The sequence below is a fragment of the Anopheles marshallii genome, chromosome 3 (assembly GCF_943734725.1).
Source record: "Anopheles marshallii chromosome 3, idAnoMarsDA_429_01, whole genome shotgun sequence".
Lineage (NCBI taxonomy): Eukaryota > Metazoa > Arthropoda > Insecta > Diptera > Culicidae > Anopheles > Anopheles marshallii.
Genome location: NC_071327.1, coordinates 25,449,700 through 25,466,561, shown reverse-complemented (window position 1 = coordinate 25,466,561; position 16,862 = coordinate 25,449,700). Strand labels below are relative to the sequence as shown.

The following is a 16,862-nucleotide window of genomic DNA, read 5'->3' as shown; positions in this document are numbered from 1 at the left end:
TGTTTTTTTTCCTCCCCACCAAACGTACACGTTCTTGACAAACAATGTTCTAATTTTTTGTTCCATCCACTTCTTCGTTGACTTTTGTTTGCTCGGTTTGGTACGTTTGAAGCTTTCCGAACTGCTGTAATTGGCACTGATGTACGAGCACGGACAGGATAGCGTTCTATACAAAAATGTAAATTTACAATCTACACACCACCATGCAGAGAGTGAACATTCAGCTCTGCTGACAGTTGCCAATTTTTATCCTTTATCTATCGATACGGGAAAAGCTTTTACTTGTATTAATATTTTTTTCGGCTATTCGCTTAACTACTCGTGGGTTAGGAAAATCCTTCCTGTTAATGAACGAAAATCTGGGAACTGTCAACGCTTCCAAGTGAACCTATTCATAGCTGGATAAAAAATTGTAACATGCATTCTGCATTCATAGATTTCGTATTGGGTTTCTTTTACATCTATATCTTAATATGAGCACTGCGTCATACGGATGTTTCTTCAGTTAGTTCCCAGAAACACAAAACAACCCGTTTCTATACTATTTGTTTTACACAGTCTAGCACCGTCTGAGTATGAAAACAGTTCGAGCGAATATATGAAAAACACGTACACCGTCGCTCTCGGAATTGCAATGAAATATCCAAGCTTTTGCTCGGCTGTCACTTACCAAACCGTGTTCGGATATTTCATAGCAATTTGAAGCACTATTTTAAAAACCCCCGGCGTTGCTCTTCTTGCGTCGTTCTAAGCTGCATCAGTTAGGCTGCCGTTCGATCGCATCCATCACAATCGTGAACGCTTGGGCAGCTGGACCGAACCAGCTGCTGGTGGACAGCGCATCCCAGTTCCAGCCGGACGTTCGCCTACCGGTCGCCGGACCCGTCCGTGTCGCACCATCTAACGGTCGGGCACCGGCAAACGCACGGCCACCGTTCAGGTAATCGATGTAATCGTAATCCGAAGTAAGCGGTGCCACTTTCGAGTAGTAAATGGCGGTTAACGTAGAGTAAATGACCACGGCGGCCGTCACGAGCTGCAATGTGCAATTTATTCTCATCAGTATTCCACCGTTTCGTTAAATCGATCAATCGAATCGCATCATCAACCAACCAGCCTGCACTCACCTGGAACACTGCCCAAAATTTGTACGAACCTTCGCTGATGACGAAATCGTAGTACCCGTTCAGTGGATCTCCTTTTATGTAGCGACCCTCAACGGTAGCTGTGGAATGATTTTGAGATATGGTATTATATTCGTCATCTATTTAATGTGAGCGGTTATTTCCGTTCTGTCACCCTGTGTTGTGTTTATTCTCTCTTTAGACGATTACACTTACTGTTAAGTATAAAGTTCACGAGAAAATTGTTCCTTAAACTTAAAACCAAGACAAACATTCAGATAAAACATTCAAGGACCTCCAACACGATGCAACACATTAAATGTTTCATATCAATGCGCTTTCCCCACGGTCCGGCTGCTATTTCGGTGCATTCTCTATTGCCTGCAGAACGATCTCGAACGTCTGGGCCGCCGGTCCAAACCACCGACTGTTGGCCACCGTATCCCACAGTGTGCTTCCACTTCCCGGTACCCCCACCATCGAACGTCCACCGGCGAACGAACGGGCACCGTTCAGGTAATCGATATAATCGTAATCCGACGTGAGTGGGCTCACTTTCGAGTAGTAAATGGCCGCAAATGTGGCGTACAATATAAGCCCGGCGGTGAACAGCTGCGTGTAGGTGATGGGAAATTTCGGAATGGTGTTGCATTTTGGCATCACAAAAGCGGGCAAAAAAAACGAGAGAAAAATAAATAGAAATGGCGTTGGTACGTTGGAATTGTTTGCGAGTGGCCGGCATGCAATTACTTCAGTTCACCACACCAGCATACACCAGATCGCTTATTGGAAGTTTTGCGACCGGGTGCATCTAGCTGGTTGGCGATGAATACTTTAGTTAAGTTCAGTGCAATAGCTACCTGCATCACCACCCAAAACTTGTACGATCCTTCGCTGATCACGAAATCGTAGTAGCCATTCAGGGGATCGCCTTTAATGTATCGTCCACCTGTCACCGCGGTTACTGTTTCTGGAATGAAACACAAATCGCACGTTTTAGCACGGTTTTAATAAGCTGTGCAGATTTTTAAAAAGCGGAAAATACAATCTAGAAGTATTGATTTGTGTAGGGTAATAGTAAAGAGCCGGCAATGGAGTACAAGATAGTGGAAGTTGGGATTGACTTCACGAGGGCTAGAGAGGGATTACATTACTAGTATAATCAATGATTCAAAGATCAATCCTCAATCATTACAAAAAGGAGTTTGTGGGTCATAATGACATTTTAATCAAATATGAAACGAATTTCACATATATCCCCATATTGGAAGTGTTTCATTTCAAATGTAAGAGTACGTGAAGAAAATCAAAAAGTATCTCAAAATTTTCCATCTTTTACTACGGTTTTTGAAAGCGCATTTATAAAATTCAATTTCTAGTTCCTAAAAATATTATAAAAAAATAAAGAAATATTGAGTAAAACACGTTGGATGGATTCGCACTTATTCGGATTTCGGAATTGAATACTAAATCGGATTTACCAGTATTCAATATGAAACCTAGGATAATCTAGATCCCGAGTTTTAGGATCTCGACAAGAGTCTAGAATATGATCCTTCAGGATTCGCATTTGTTAAGATCGAAATCCGGGATAGAAATCCAAAATAATAACCCATGCGAATCCTGAAGGGTATTTACCTTGCATAATTGAAATCCTGGATTGGGTTCCAGATTATACAAGATTCAAACGAAAGTCTTCAACAAATACAAAATTTGTCTAGATTTCGGTTCCTACATGAGGTCGGGTTTTCCATCATCCATTAGTACATCAAAAGCTCCATTATGAAATTCTCAGTCCATGACAAAATGGCGAACCTCTCAAAATTTCAAAGAGATTTCTGGCAGAAAATTAAATCATATTTCACTTATAACAATGTGCAGCCAATTTAAAAATATAAGCTAAACTGTTAGTATGTTGTTCAATTCCAAGATAGACAAATTTTCATGAAATTTTGGAATTTGGACTATTTGGAATTTGGAATTTCGGAATAACGCATTCGAACATTGAGCAAATGAGTTGAAGTCTCGAATTTCTTAGATTCCATATTTTGATTTGAATTTTTGCTAAATATTCCTGAAACCTTACCATCGACCAAAAGACGGTTTTTATTGGGAAAACAGGTCAATTACAAGAAAATTGTAAAATTCACAACGAAATACTTTATCATGCATTTCTGCATTCCGTGAGTAATATTCACTGTATTGCCGGACCGTTTTCCGTTTTCCCGCTAAGGATCCAATTGTATGCAGCTAAACCAAACAGTTCAAACCCCATGGCATAGTTTTAAACTATATATTCTTTGCTTGATGCCATTCCCTGAAGCACGTGTGCGAATCTAGCGGTATAAGCTTCCTCTTCACACCTTCCTCTTCAGAAATCATGCTTCAAAATTTACTTTTATTTTTGCCACTCCATTGCCACACCCGTTTGCCCAACCCCACCCGGGGGACCAACCTTTTTTGCACGACAAAATCCATGACGGCTGTGGACTGATGGTAAGTAATAGCATAAAGCATGACACCGTGAATGCATTCGTGATGGTTTGGTGGAAAGTTTTTAATTTGTAACTTTATCTCATTTCGAGATCAAGCTCTGGCGAAAACTAACGCTCGATGGAAAGCGAGATGGGAAGCTTAAATTTTTTATTTCGTTTGTTTTTTCCCTTTTTTCCCGGTAGTGTTTTTTTCACTTTTGTGGTAAAAGCACATATGCGAGCAAAGACGATTATTTTTCTCTCATCGTCAACTGGTGAGGAATTTGTGCTTGGTGGTTGGGTTCTTTTGTGGGTAAGGTTACGTTGTATAAATATAGAATCATTCAAATGTGCCGGAACGTTTGTGAATGTTGAGGGATTTTTACCTTACGCCGATCGCAAGTGGACAGGAATGAAAGGAATGTGTTAAAGTTTTTCAATTTATTTCTACTGCCTCCGCCATCGCAGGGAGGTATTTTGGTTTCGAAATGATGAATTGGGTTGCTGAAATGTGCATTTAATAACCAACTCTCTATGTGTCTGTGACTCTCACGTGTAAGCGTATGTTCGGAGATTTTCAACCACTAAAAAGGGTATGTAATAAGCCCTTCAAAGTCCAACAACCAACTAGGGGATTGAAAATTGTTTTCCTTTCTTTGTTGTTACCCGTGGTTTGAATTTTTGAACATGTTATGCTTGAATATTATAGCTGCATACCAAGAATTACTTTTTATAGTCACATTTTAATTAGACCGCTCGTGAGACCTTGTTTTTGTTTCAAGTTACTGCCACTCTCAACATTTGGTACACGAACAAGTCCTTGAAATCCGTTTCCCTGTGAACATGGAGCATGCATATTTATGGCGTCCAGGATCAAACAACCACATCAATACCGAGCACCCAAATAACTTAATGTCTTTTGGCGAAAAATATTTGCCCACGGTCATAAAAGCATCTAATAAAAAACCATTATTTTCCCAAACCCATTTTTTTCTCTTCCTATGCAAAAGCCATATTTTATGTGCTCGAAGGTTTTCTTTTACTCCCAAAGCCATGGAATGACAACGCTACGGTAAAGCAGTGTTTGTGCTTAAGGATAACTCGTAGTCCCAGGATTGCTGCTATAGAGCGTCTCATTGAATTCTGAAAGTGTCTTCGTTTGCAAACCGTGCACAAAGCACGCACGTACGTTATATGCCCAAATGCCGGGGCCACAACATTAGACAAAATCCCGTTCCCATTCAGCATGCAAAAGCCACCGTGGACCCGTATGCTGCATTCGGGAAATATGCTAGGCATTCAAAATATTCATTACCATTTTCATTACCTCCACCGGTGCCATTGGCGCCGCTTGTTGATTTTTCGCCAAAAGTGATGATCTCGGTTTTATTGCCATCTCGTCGGTCGGGATTGCCGTCATCGGTGGCCAGCGTTTGCTCCGGCCGTTCCCCGCCCGATGTCATCGTGCGCATTGATCTTCCGGACGATAAAACTGTGCTTATCACATTAAATAATGTCAGCATCGGTTTCACCATATTGTTGTACTGCTGCTCCACGCTCTGCTCCTTTTGCTGCTGTTGCTGCTCGCGCTCGGCACGGTCGGCCGCCTCGTCGTAGTCTTCCAAACCCTGTTCATAGCTGCGAGGCCGGTTCGAATATTCGCGAACAGCACGAACAACGCAGAACAAAAAACGAACACATTCCGTAAGGGCATGTCGAGAAAAGCGAGAAGGAAAAGAAAAACGGGAAGAAACGAGTTAGCTCGACAGAAAGACATACTCCATTCGGTACACGTGTTAAGGAAAGAAGGATATTCTAGCTAGAACGATGGAACATGGTTCGAAATTTGGAGAAAAATGCCTGTCTGCTGCATACAGACCGATGACATGTTTTGTGTCTATGTAAGGATGGAGAGATAGTCTAAGATGGAATGATACTGGCATCGGATGAAACCGATATCAATGTTTGCATACAACAACTGGGACATTTCCGCAAACGAAACGATTTTTTAATAAATTAGCCTTATAATAAACTCCTAACATTAAGCTCTAGTTTAAGCTGAAACTGTTTTGATGGCTTAAACTTGAGCTTAAGCCTTAAAGTATTTGATTTGAAACAAACTCTTGAGTTTTAGTTAAAGTGCAGAAATAGTTTAAGCTCAAACAGTTTTAAAAGTTTCAGATTAAAATATCGTTTGTTGTTATAAACTTTAGCTAAAAACTTCAAAATATTTGCTTCAAACCACTAGTCAACTCATCAACAACAACTATTAAAACAGTGTTTGCTTAAACTATGCTTAAACTTGAGCTCAAGCTTAAAAATATTTGCGTAACACCAAATTCACTTCAACATCAACCTTTTATAAGCAACCGCACCAGTGTAAGCCACTGTGCAATAAGGCAAGCGTTATCATATTCCTATGATTGTCATGCCCCCGTATTAACGCCGCTTAACAATACACACGAAAACCCGTTGAGCTGAAACCAGTGCTCCGCTTCAGTCGTACGGTTGACACTCGCATAGACAACATGGCTGGCCCTAATCCAACAGCACAACTTTTGTCTACAAAACTGCTCACACGAGCGGGGTGGGCAAATCCTTTTGCTACCATTGCCATCGGGCACAGGCCATGAGCGTAAGACTGCCGACAATTTTTGGCCAATGAGCAGATAAGATAAAGCGCAAACAGAATTAAGCGATAATAACAATAAATAAAATTTAATTCAGTTTCTCAAATTGTTTTATTAGAAATAATGAATGTACACAGAAAGTGCCCGACCGCGATGGCAATGACCCGAAACAAAACCCATCCTTCCCCTCTATTTCCCAAGTGCCACATTTGTCGGTGCTGCTTCTTGCGAGTGCTTCGTGGAGACAGTGTCCGAGCGGTAGTGGTAGTAGCAGCGTGCAAAAACGGGGGCTAAATCTCCTGAAGGTACTTCCGGGTCGTGCCAAAGAGCTTCATTATGGTTCACTGCGGTCGTGTGCGGAAAATGTTGGCAGGAGTTAATGAGGCTAATGAAAGAAAAACCTCTCTCTCTTTCTCCCTGTTTGCAACCGAACCGTAACCGAATACCAAATTGGGATTGGGACATTAGGATGGACATAACACATACACACACACGCACATGGCGTACTCGCATGCCAGCCCGTATCGCCTCACCCGTTGCCATCTATTCACGTCCCCGCGAAAATCATCATTTTATGGGGTGAGACTAACGGTCTAGATTATGATCCTGATTTGAGTTCAAAGGATCACACCGGTCGGTCCCAATGAGGCGCCACTGCCAAGCCATTATGAGGCGAGGTCAGCATGTGGACGCCCGGTGGAGGTGGGCTGTGCTAGGTTTTTCCATTTCACCGAACACATGTATGTACGATGCGTAGTGCATGTTGTGGTTATGTTAATTGATAATGTTGCGTCGGAATGTTTGCATGGGTCTTTGGGATTGGGATACGTGCTCCAAAAATACGGAACAGTGATCAGCAACAAGCAAAGCGAAGGGCGAAAAAAAAAAATACACACTACCAGTACAGCACCAACCACAGAACTTTCCGATCGATTTTTGGTCTCACATCCTTTCTGCTGGGGATTATCTTATTATAAGACCCATACGTTCTACCGTGCCCGAAATCGAGCCATACCGATCACGAAACCCCGCACAAATTGAAACAAATGAATTCGTAGCATCCTTGGCCAATTACGGAAACATTCTCCACCCCTGGGAAGATAAGAAAACCGATAGCATAGCACATTGAGAAGGAAGCGTTCTTATTGTGAATAATAATACATATCACTGCCTGCAGAATAACAAACAGCATCGTACAAACTGCCAAACTTTCCTGCCGCCGCTTTTCATGCTTTCGAAAGGTCGGCAAACGGCCGCACGGAAATTAAATCGACTGGATAATCTGCAATGCTTTTGCATGAAGGCACACGGATGCAATTTCGAATACGTGTGTAACGTGTGCGTACAACGACCCGGGCCCTAAATAACACCATAAAAGTAATTAATTTGGCTAAACTTTGCCTCAAAGTCCAATCACCGCATCCCCAGCACGGCCCTAGCATATCGTAGGCTTGTCTGGCCCTGCACGTTAATTTCATCAAAAGCGTGATTATGATTACACTTTACCATACACTGGCTTTATGAGTTTAGTGCATGTTTATTTAGAGCGATGACTGAAATGGTATTGACGCAAACAAGGACGCTTTTTGAATTAGCGCATTTTTTGTCGCCGATGCGCGCATGTCATTGCCACTGGGTGCACGGGCAATGAATTATGCACAGCTAGATGGATTGCAGCCCGGTCGCCGCATCCCGTCCACGATTCTGTTTGAGCTGTTTAACCGCGCGCCACTTTGTTGCCGAGTGGTGCGTTCGTGATTACCGTTACAGCAGGTAAATTGGAAAACCAAAATGATAATTAATATCTTGCATGCACATCTTCCCGCCATGAAATGGTACACGAGCGGTTTAAAAAGGAACGATGCGTTCGAGGACGATCGGTTACGATGAGCAGCATCATATCATGTTCAATTTTTCGTCTTTCCATTACAGCGTGCAGTGTATCCCCGTCCATGACCGCGGGAACACCCCGTACAATCAGAATGGATCAATAACCAGATGCAACCAGGGTTGTCACTGTTTCCGTGTGTGTGTGGGAGGTGATTCGTTGCATATTCAATAAATATTTCACCTGTTTATTTACGATGCGCTTCGGCACCATACACTTCAACCAGCACGCGTACTCTTCAACCGAAAGGACACTTCCCTTGACCAGGTTTGGTGCGGGGTTGATTTTAACTGTGAAACATAACCATCGCTGGATATGCATTTCCGTGGAAAAAGATTTTGTCTTTTTTCGCACACGCCCGGAAGCGCAAACCTTTTACTAGCACGGCTACACGAATGAAATTACGACCCATATATGAGATGAATGCATTCAAATGATATTCAATTTATATTTATCTGACCTTGGGTCGGACGGAAAAAAGGCCATTCCACAGAGATCACGCGATGCATGTATAAATTTCGTATGAAAAATTCAAACAACGCAGATAAAAAGCAACACAAAAGTTGTATGAACCATATCATAACGCAGACCGAAGTACCGGGGCACAAAGGTGCAAAATGGTTTACCATGCTGTTCGAGGGGGCCTGCACCGAAATGGGTTTCAGCTGTACCGCCCAGATCAGACAGCATTAAGCAAATGGATTAATTATTGTGTGTCCTTCAGGCAGATGCATCTTAGCAATATTTCGCATGGCAGTGGGCACACATTTACAGTACGCTGCAAATTCTATCGAACACGACAGATTGTAATGGAATACATGAAATAGTCCATTTAATTGAAGCTTGAAATCGATCAATTGTGGAGTAAAAATGTTGAAGTTTCTTTTTACTCTGATTCATTTCTCGAATTTAGTTTACCAGGAGCGATAAGTGTAAGAAATATACGCGAGCAGTGTAGGTGAGTCTATATGATCGAGAATAGGTGTAGCGATCAAGGACAATTGCATAAAATCCGCATTTGAGGACCGATATCCTCAAAACAATTTCCCAAGGTACCAAGACTTACCTGATAAAAGATCTCTACACTCATTGGAGGTTTGTTTGTTTGTACATTTTTTTGAGATTTTGGACCACTAATATATAAGACACTCATTGGCTCATGAGTACTGAGATAGATCAAGTCACCTACCAATACTTTAGCAATAATATTAATTCCAAGGCAGTGGAGGATCAAAATTCTTGGGCTTGCTATTTCCTGCGTTATAACTATTCATAGGAACCTTTCCACGGCGAGGTTATAGTTAGTTCCGTTGTTTAAATGATCTTTCAAACTTTTTTGACATGGAGAGCAAAACAATTTACCAGTATACCATAGAATATATCTTTGTTTTCGCTGCTTCGAGGCATTTCAGCCGAGGGATAGCAACCGATCAATACTCCAGCCAATATAACCAATGAGCAATAATCCCTCCAATACCGTTCAAGGTACAATGTGATACAAGAAACATTAAAATATTAATTATGTCCGTCAATGGGAGTCAGATCAATATACAAATCAACCCGTTGGTGTAATGCTAACAGCGCAGCTCAAAACAGATTATTTAAAAAAATACAAAAACTGAGTGGCAAAATTCCTATTACATCGTTTAGCCAAGAAGATGCAGTTAGCGATTATCGCAGTTATCAATTTAATGTTAGCTTCGCCATGCTTGAATATCTCAGCATCCTCGCATACCTGTAACTGCTGCAGTACTTTCGCACACAACTGTGCTCATGTTTGTTTTCTTTTCGATTGATGCGAGCAATCGAGCGCACTCGATTGGATGCTAGCCATTTTTTTGCCTGCTTGAAATTTCGGACACAATTTTGAATTAATGAACTATGAACCCGTACTTTCATATATTATTTGCAATCGATTTGGCTTTTGGGATGCATTTGGGTGGGGGAAAGGGTCCAACGTGAAGACAACGATTGAATATCAATTTTCAATTGCTATCGGATAAAAATTAATTCCTGCCCATCCAGCCCACATGCTTCCGACGCATTTCGTCACCCTGTCGATCACAACCTGGCAGAGAAGAGGAGACAAACGGGGAAAGAAAAAGGGACGGAGCGAATGTTTCAAAGTTATCCCGATGTCCCTTTACCGGATGCTGCACTCTTCGCAGCACCATTACGCTCAACAGCATGAGCACTCAATTCTTTTGAACGCTGTAATAAATGAATGTACGGCATAATTAAAATTAAAAGCTCACCCGGTTGAGTCCTTTTTTTCCATTCTCCCGTTTTTTTTTTTACGTGCACACTTTAGTTGTAGGCAAAAATGAGCAAATCGGGCGTAGCGCGAGTAATGGCAAATTGGGGAAAAGGGATTAAACACAACCTACCAGCGCGATTGGTTTGACCGATCGTGCGTGCAAATTATGCTACGGGTGAATAGATCCTTTTGGCGAAACTTTTACACTCCCGCCGGTATGGGATTCCGGCCCCGGACATTGGACACACTGGGACCACCCGCGGGCTAGTGATTGTAATTGTCAAATTAAGCGGTTTAATTTAAATCTCAACCCCCTCGCCAAAGGATGTGCGGCGGCACACCATCCGCGTCGTTGCTAAAAGCCTTGGTGGTAGTGGTGGGTAAGTTTCGTGCCACAAATTAAACCCCGTCAAGGACTTTGAATAAGCCGTGGGACCGCCCCAGTACGCGAGGACACGTGCAATTGAATATCCGCTGAAAATTATGCAGGGTGAAATAATTCAGAAGCCAACACCAACGCTCTCGGGATGGTGCGCTGTGGAATGGTATCGGAAAACCACGCGCCAATTGCATGTTATGGTGCACAATCACGGTACCGCCATTTGGAGTCCGTAAAAAATCCAAATACCGGGCAGACATCCGCAGGATCCGCAGGCGAACCTTAGCCAAACTGGGCGACGAACCACCCCTAAACGGCAAGAAGCGGTCAAAGTGAAACGCTCTGCACTATTAGAACACTCTCGCGCTACCATTGCCACCCGGTTCCACCGCGGCCTGATGGTTTAATGTTTGTTATTGCAGGGTATCCGGTACACATTAAATTCCCAGTGATCATAAATTTAAATTCAATCTACGTACAAGCGTTTGGGCGAGGGACTTTGTTGTTTTTTTAGGGCCTACCGCCCCACCCAAATGCATGAACACAAATTCCAAACACAGCACACACGCGCAAAAAATCGACCAGACTACAATCGACTAAATGGCAAATTGGTATGTTACTACAATAAATCCCACCGCCGATCCCGTATTGGTTCCCACCGTCACATTTGCGAGCAACTACTCTTGATTGGTGGAGTTTCCTGATCCTAGACCGGGGTGCTAAACTAGGGAGGGCTGCACGTATTTAAACTACGCCGCTTTTACGATGATGATGCTCGATGATGCTCGTCATCCAGGTGAGACCTTCCTGGTCGTACCGAATGGCAAGTACTGTAATTACAATAAGCACAGTTTTGTACACTTTTTTCTGCACCCAGCAGCGTGATCGATTGTTAATATGGGGTCAACATGTTTCCCTTAATGTTTGGTAAGGCTGCGAGCTATTCGACTCGACCACACAATGTAGGCAATCGCTCGCTGAAACTTGCATCCTTACGGGCGAACACAACAGCGGTTAGTCCAAATGGGGTAAAACAAGCAACATGGAACATCCCAGAACGGATATGCATTAGTCTGTTCGTTAATTAGACTTTTTCCGGTACAATTTTATGATCAGTGACATGCAACAAGCATTAGGAAAGATGCCAGGAGCTCAACCGAATCGTGTGTTTTGAGTTTCAAAATGTGTTTTTCCACTGGAATGGAAAAAGTGTTTTCCATTAGCACAAATAGTAGTTTAGTTTTTCACGTCCATCAAATTAGGGCTTCGAATTGAGATGGATCATCCGGTGGTTTAATACGACAAAACACGCACATGTGAAACTGCATTAGCTTGGGAGGAAAAAGAAAACCTTTTTACTTTTAACGAGAATGTCGAAAAAAATGACAAAACATATTGAAATTGCATTGCATGTTACTAATTGTAGCAGAATTCGGGAGCTAAAGATTAGCCAAAAACATTGTTAAGTGCTTAAAAGAGGATTTAAAAAATTGAGGTTTGAGCTCCACTCCAATTAACAAAAAAAAATTGATGGATCAAATTTCCATCTGCAAACAAATGGTAACACATGGTAATTTTAAACGACAATACAGTTAAATACTACAATATAATGCGAAAACAATCATGGTCAAAGCTCCAATACAAAACAGACAGTGAGAAAGATATTACTGGGTATTTGGTGGGACTAGAATGGGATCTGATATTATGAGTTACTTTCGTAAGGCCGAAAACTATATTTGGATCTCGGCTGTCAGCTAGTTAACCGATTGATACTAGATCAAAAACGAACAGAATTGGCTTAATGAAAAAAGTCTTGGACATCAGAACAACGTTTAGCGTCCATATGTCTATGGTAACTCGCCACAAACTCAGGATACTTCCTGAGAGTCCCAACCTGGCTGCATAGGCATTACCATCTTTTCCTCGCATGGTAACAGCTTGGGAACAAGAGAAGTTTGGAAAGATCCGCAGTTCATTTCAGTTCAGCTTAAGTTCGAGTTCAATTCCATGTAATGTAATGGATTCCTTTTTTCTCAACCTAAAACTGTTTTATGCAGTGCATTTGCAGCAGTATTAATTTGCTACTTCACCAACTAAAAGCAAACCCTACATTCCTAAATACCTGCTCTATTTTATTTGCTTTCGTGTTTTAAATCCAGCTTATGCTATCCTCATATCATCATACCTATCAGAAACGCCTAAAGCGCGGAATATGAAGGATAAAATGTAATGTATTGCAGAAAACCTAAGAGTTGGTGAAATATCCGGAATAAAATAGATTTTCTCCTGCTAGCACGGGAACGAATAGTTCCATGAATTGATGTAATATCGAAGGGATTAGTGATGATTATGGCAGATCTCGTATTACTAACACTTCCTTGCTTTGCTTACTCTCGAACACGGTAATCCCGAGCGAGGGTAGGGAACTCATTGAAACCGATCGTCCATTAATCGCTGCTACCGAAGAACCGACTTTTCCGGTGGTGGAAACATTTGCACATTTAATTACCATTCCTACATAATTCGCACAACCACTGTGCTGGGTAAATAAATACTTTACGTACACCATATAAACTAGCAAAATGCATAATTGTGCAAATAGCTGCACCGTGCGTGAATGTGCTGTACGGGTTATCGAGAAATTAATAAAACTTCCCATTCAACACCTTATGCATACATGCACTGTGAACTGATACACACACGGCTATTGCATGACGATCACATGGATCCTGGAGAGTTTCCCCGACCAACCCACCTTCTGCATGTGCGCTCTCGGGATGGTTCAACACACCGAAATGATTATTCGCACCGAAAACTAACATTTGTCGACCAGAACTATGTGCTGCCGCGACAGCGCCGAAGTTCATTAACACCCGCACAACCAGTGAAAGGGAGTTGATGAATAGTTTCCGCAGTAATTAGGCAACTTTATTTGAGAGATAGCTACAAAAACATACACGCATGCACATTCCATATGCAATCCTCCGTGCACATTCCGGTGCCGTTTTTGCCCCCTGTGCCTAATGCAGTTTTGCATCCATATTCGTAGTGTTCGCCGATGATGCCATCTGGATGGCGGTAGAAACTCATTTTAACGATTGCCCTGGCTTTGTGGATTTTTGTCCCCTATTTTTTTTTTGTTTGTTTGTTCTGTGTGTGTGTGTTGTCACTACTGAAGCTGTTGGAGAGTTAAAACCGGGGGAATAACTTTTCCCGCTTTCCCGAGATGAAGTTAAAACGAATTGGTGTGATTTTAGTGCATGATCGTTTGGTTGCTTCCGAAACTCAAACAGCACCAGCTAGGTGTCGGGTGTCGTGTTTTGCACCATTGTGACCGACGGATAGCTGGCTCCCCGCTTTGAGGGAAAAGTGTACAACCAATTTACAAAACTTTGTTCGCCGTTCATGCACGAACATGGTGTTTAACTGCAGCACTACGCAGCCCGGGCTCAACAGAGCGAGAGAGAGCATCATGTGATCTATACGACCTGCGATACGTGCATGGTTTACCGTAACGTATGAGTCAACAAATTAAAAGCATTCGAAAGACAACTGTTTCATAAATAAACATTTCATCATTAGTAGTGCAGTGAGCCTGCTGGCGCGGTATAAAACGTAAAACAAATAATGATTTGCTATAAAAGAAGCGCATCAAATGTTTCTGTATTTTCCTCCTCGTTCCAGCAGCGTTTGTTGATTTTGAGGACAATCGTAAATTATCGGCAACTAGGATCACTCAAGCGAACCAAGACGCAAACGGTCGTTTGCTAGGCGGCTCATTACTTACCGGCTTAGCTGCTTCACGGGCCCGGCCACTATCTTCGGTGTGGTGGCAACGGCACTATATCCCAACGTCGTCCCCGTTACAGTTTCCATCGCATCCGTCCCGCCCGGTTCCGTTGTTGATTCACTCTCCTGCCAGCTGTCGTTTTTTTCACCACTGCGTCCACTGACGTCTTGTTCGAAACTTTCATCTTCCAGCATCTCGTCCGAAGAGCCCACTGCTGCTGCACTGCTGCTATCTTCATCTTCCGCTACACTGGCGCTCGTTTGTCTCACTGGCAAGCGAACGCTTCCGGCTGCCGCTTCCGCGCCGAGAATGGCCAGCGCAACTACCGCCATCAGCAGGAACCGAACGAGCAGCAGCTGCATCATTGAGCAAAGTCCGGCGCTACCACTTCTGGCCATCATTACGCTTAATCTCTTCGCTTTTGCTACACCGAACCGATGCAGATTTTCAAATGTCCGCTCTTTTGCCGTACCGGTGGAAGGTGCGAGTAGATACAACTTTTCCGCCTCTCCTTACGGTGCCCGGTGCTTCAAGTGCGTTCTTGAAGTATTCTTAAGGCCGATGGTTCGGAGCCGATCCGGCAGGTAGTGTTTGCGGTTTTTGAGGGAGTATCTTACAATTTGTGCACTCGACGTATTCTCAGGATTTGCCGTTGTGAGAATTGCCTGCTTCCGCCGTCAATAATTTTGAAAAACACTTTAAAGTGTCACTCGCGAAAAGATTGCAACGAGTTTGATTGCGTGTTTCAGCACACTGTTATCGAGTACCTCATCTTATTTAATCGACTAAGAATGGCACGCTGAAGTTGTGGGAAAGTTACCATGATTTATATGTTGCTGTTTGTAAAGTTGCTGCACTGGCAATGCTTTGAGTTGTGCAGAAATGTAAACTAAAAACGCCAAATTAAATTATAAATCTACACAACGTGTCCTTAAAACCTGAGTGCCTTTCTACGTTTCAACACGCACTGTTCACTGTCTGTAAGGTTCTCAATGTCCCAAGTTCGCCACTAGGCCACACCGTACCGAGCGTTCTACGTCCGTGCAGTGTCTGATTGTAACTACACCATCTGAAAGTCTCTCGTCGCTAAGTTATCGTCCTGCATTCGGGGTAGCAATTTACAGACCAACGAAAGCAGACCAAGAATATGCTGTTCTAATTAACACCTGGGAACCAGAAAGCGTTCCGCGTTTGTGGCACCGTTTTAGAAGAAGTGCGATCACCTAACCCAGTTTACCGGTGGTCACTTGTTACACGTTAGCAAGGTTCGTTCCTCGTTTCGTTTCGTCACAGTCCGTGGCTTTCAGTCAGGGGTGCTGATGAGCCGTGAAAGTTTGCGTGAACATGGTTTTTCTTTTATCATGATTTCATGATTTTTTAACTAACTCCCAACTTCTATTAGCGGAATTACAGGATTAAACCATGCGTTGATAGAGAAATAATTTCACCAACAATGGTTGAAATGTGCCGTGGTTGGTAGAAAAGGAACTACACGTAACGTCTGAAGGGCGCTCTCAATCACAGCACAGCTAGACATTTCTTGATAACTTAATTTATCTTCTATCGCGACTACAGTCTAGACAGAGCCAGTGCAATTTCCTGCCTTTCAGCCAACTGTGGGTTGATTTCCGCTCGTTTATTATAGCTTGTCTTGGGTGCTACCGGCATCCCACCATCGATTCTTACACACGTACGAAATTGAAGTTTTAGTCCGCAGTCCCCAGACAATCTCGCTATTTGTATCAATCCTTCACCGTTAGATTGATGAACGTCACTGAGCTAATAAAATAATTCCAACTCCACCCTCTGGCTTATTGCCAACGTGTTTGCTCCCTCTCCGGCTTCGACTTTTGCCGTGGTCTAAACGTTCGCAACCGAAATGGCGAACGGGAAACATACCAACGATGGCGAATCGATGCTGATCGTAAGACTAGACTGGTGATTTTGAGGTCCGAAACCCTTCAATCTTCAATCAGCAACCCATTACTAGGGAGGTGGAGTTTGGCCCAGGAAACGTTGCCAGGTAAGGGTCCGTGCCTATCAACCCCTAACGTCGATGCATACATTATGCTCCTCTCAATCAGTCTCGACGAATCACATTCGTGCCATGGAATGCAAAACCACCCAAACAATTTCAAACACACACACACACACACACACACACACAAAGCAGACAACCAGAACGATCTCGTCCAGGATGTTCAATTAGGAAAGATTCCTCAATTTTCACGAAACGATTCGTAAATCGATTTGGTCATCGGAGAGAAAATGAAACATGTTTTTCTTGGAACATTGCTGTACGCCACAAGCACCGGAGTAG

At 42.9% G+C, this 16,862-nt stretch overlaps 1 protein-coding gene across 1 annotated transcript; it reads right to left on the bottom strand.

The window, feature by feature from the left end:
* Positions 1 to 757: 757 nt before the first annotated feature.
* On the bottom strand, positions 758 to 14,943 carry LOC128712408 (uncharacterized). Its single transcript, XM_053807301.1, has 4 exons — positions 14,540 to 14,943; positions 4,914 to 5,236; positions 1,128 to 1,225; positions 758 to 1,036 (listed from the first exon to the last, which is right to left on the bottom strand). Exons 1-4 carry the CDS (start codon positions 14,941 to 14,943, stop codon positions 758 to 760), a joined length of 1,104 nt encoding a protein of 367 aa, XP_053663276.1.
* Positions 14,944 to 16,862: the final 1,919 nt, after the last annotated feature.

Coding starts and splice junctions, on each gene's coding strand:
- LOC128712408 (XM_053807301.1), bottom strand. CDS start 14,943: ATGATGGCCAGAAGTGGTAGCGCCGGACTTTGCTCAATGATGCAGCTG. Junction 5,237..14,539: donor CCCGTGAAGCAGCTAAGCCG/GTAAGTAATGAG, acceptor CCGGCCTCGCAG/CTATGAACAGGGTTTGGAAG. Junction 1,037..1,127: donor AATTTTGGGCAGTGTTCCAG/GTGAGTGCAGGC, acceptor TGCACATTGCAG/CTCGTGACGGCCGCCGTGGT.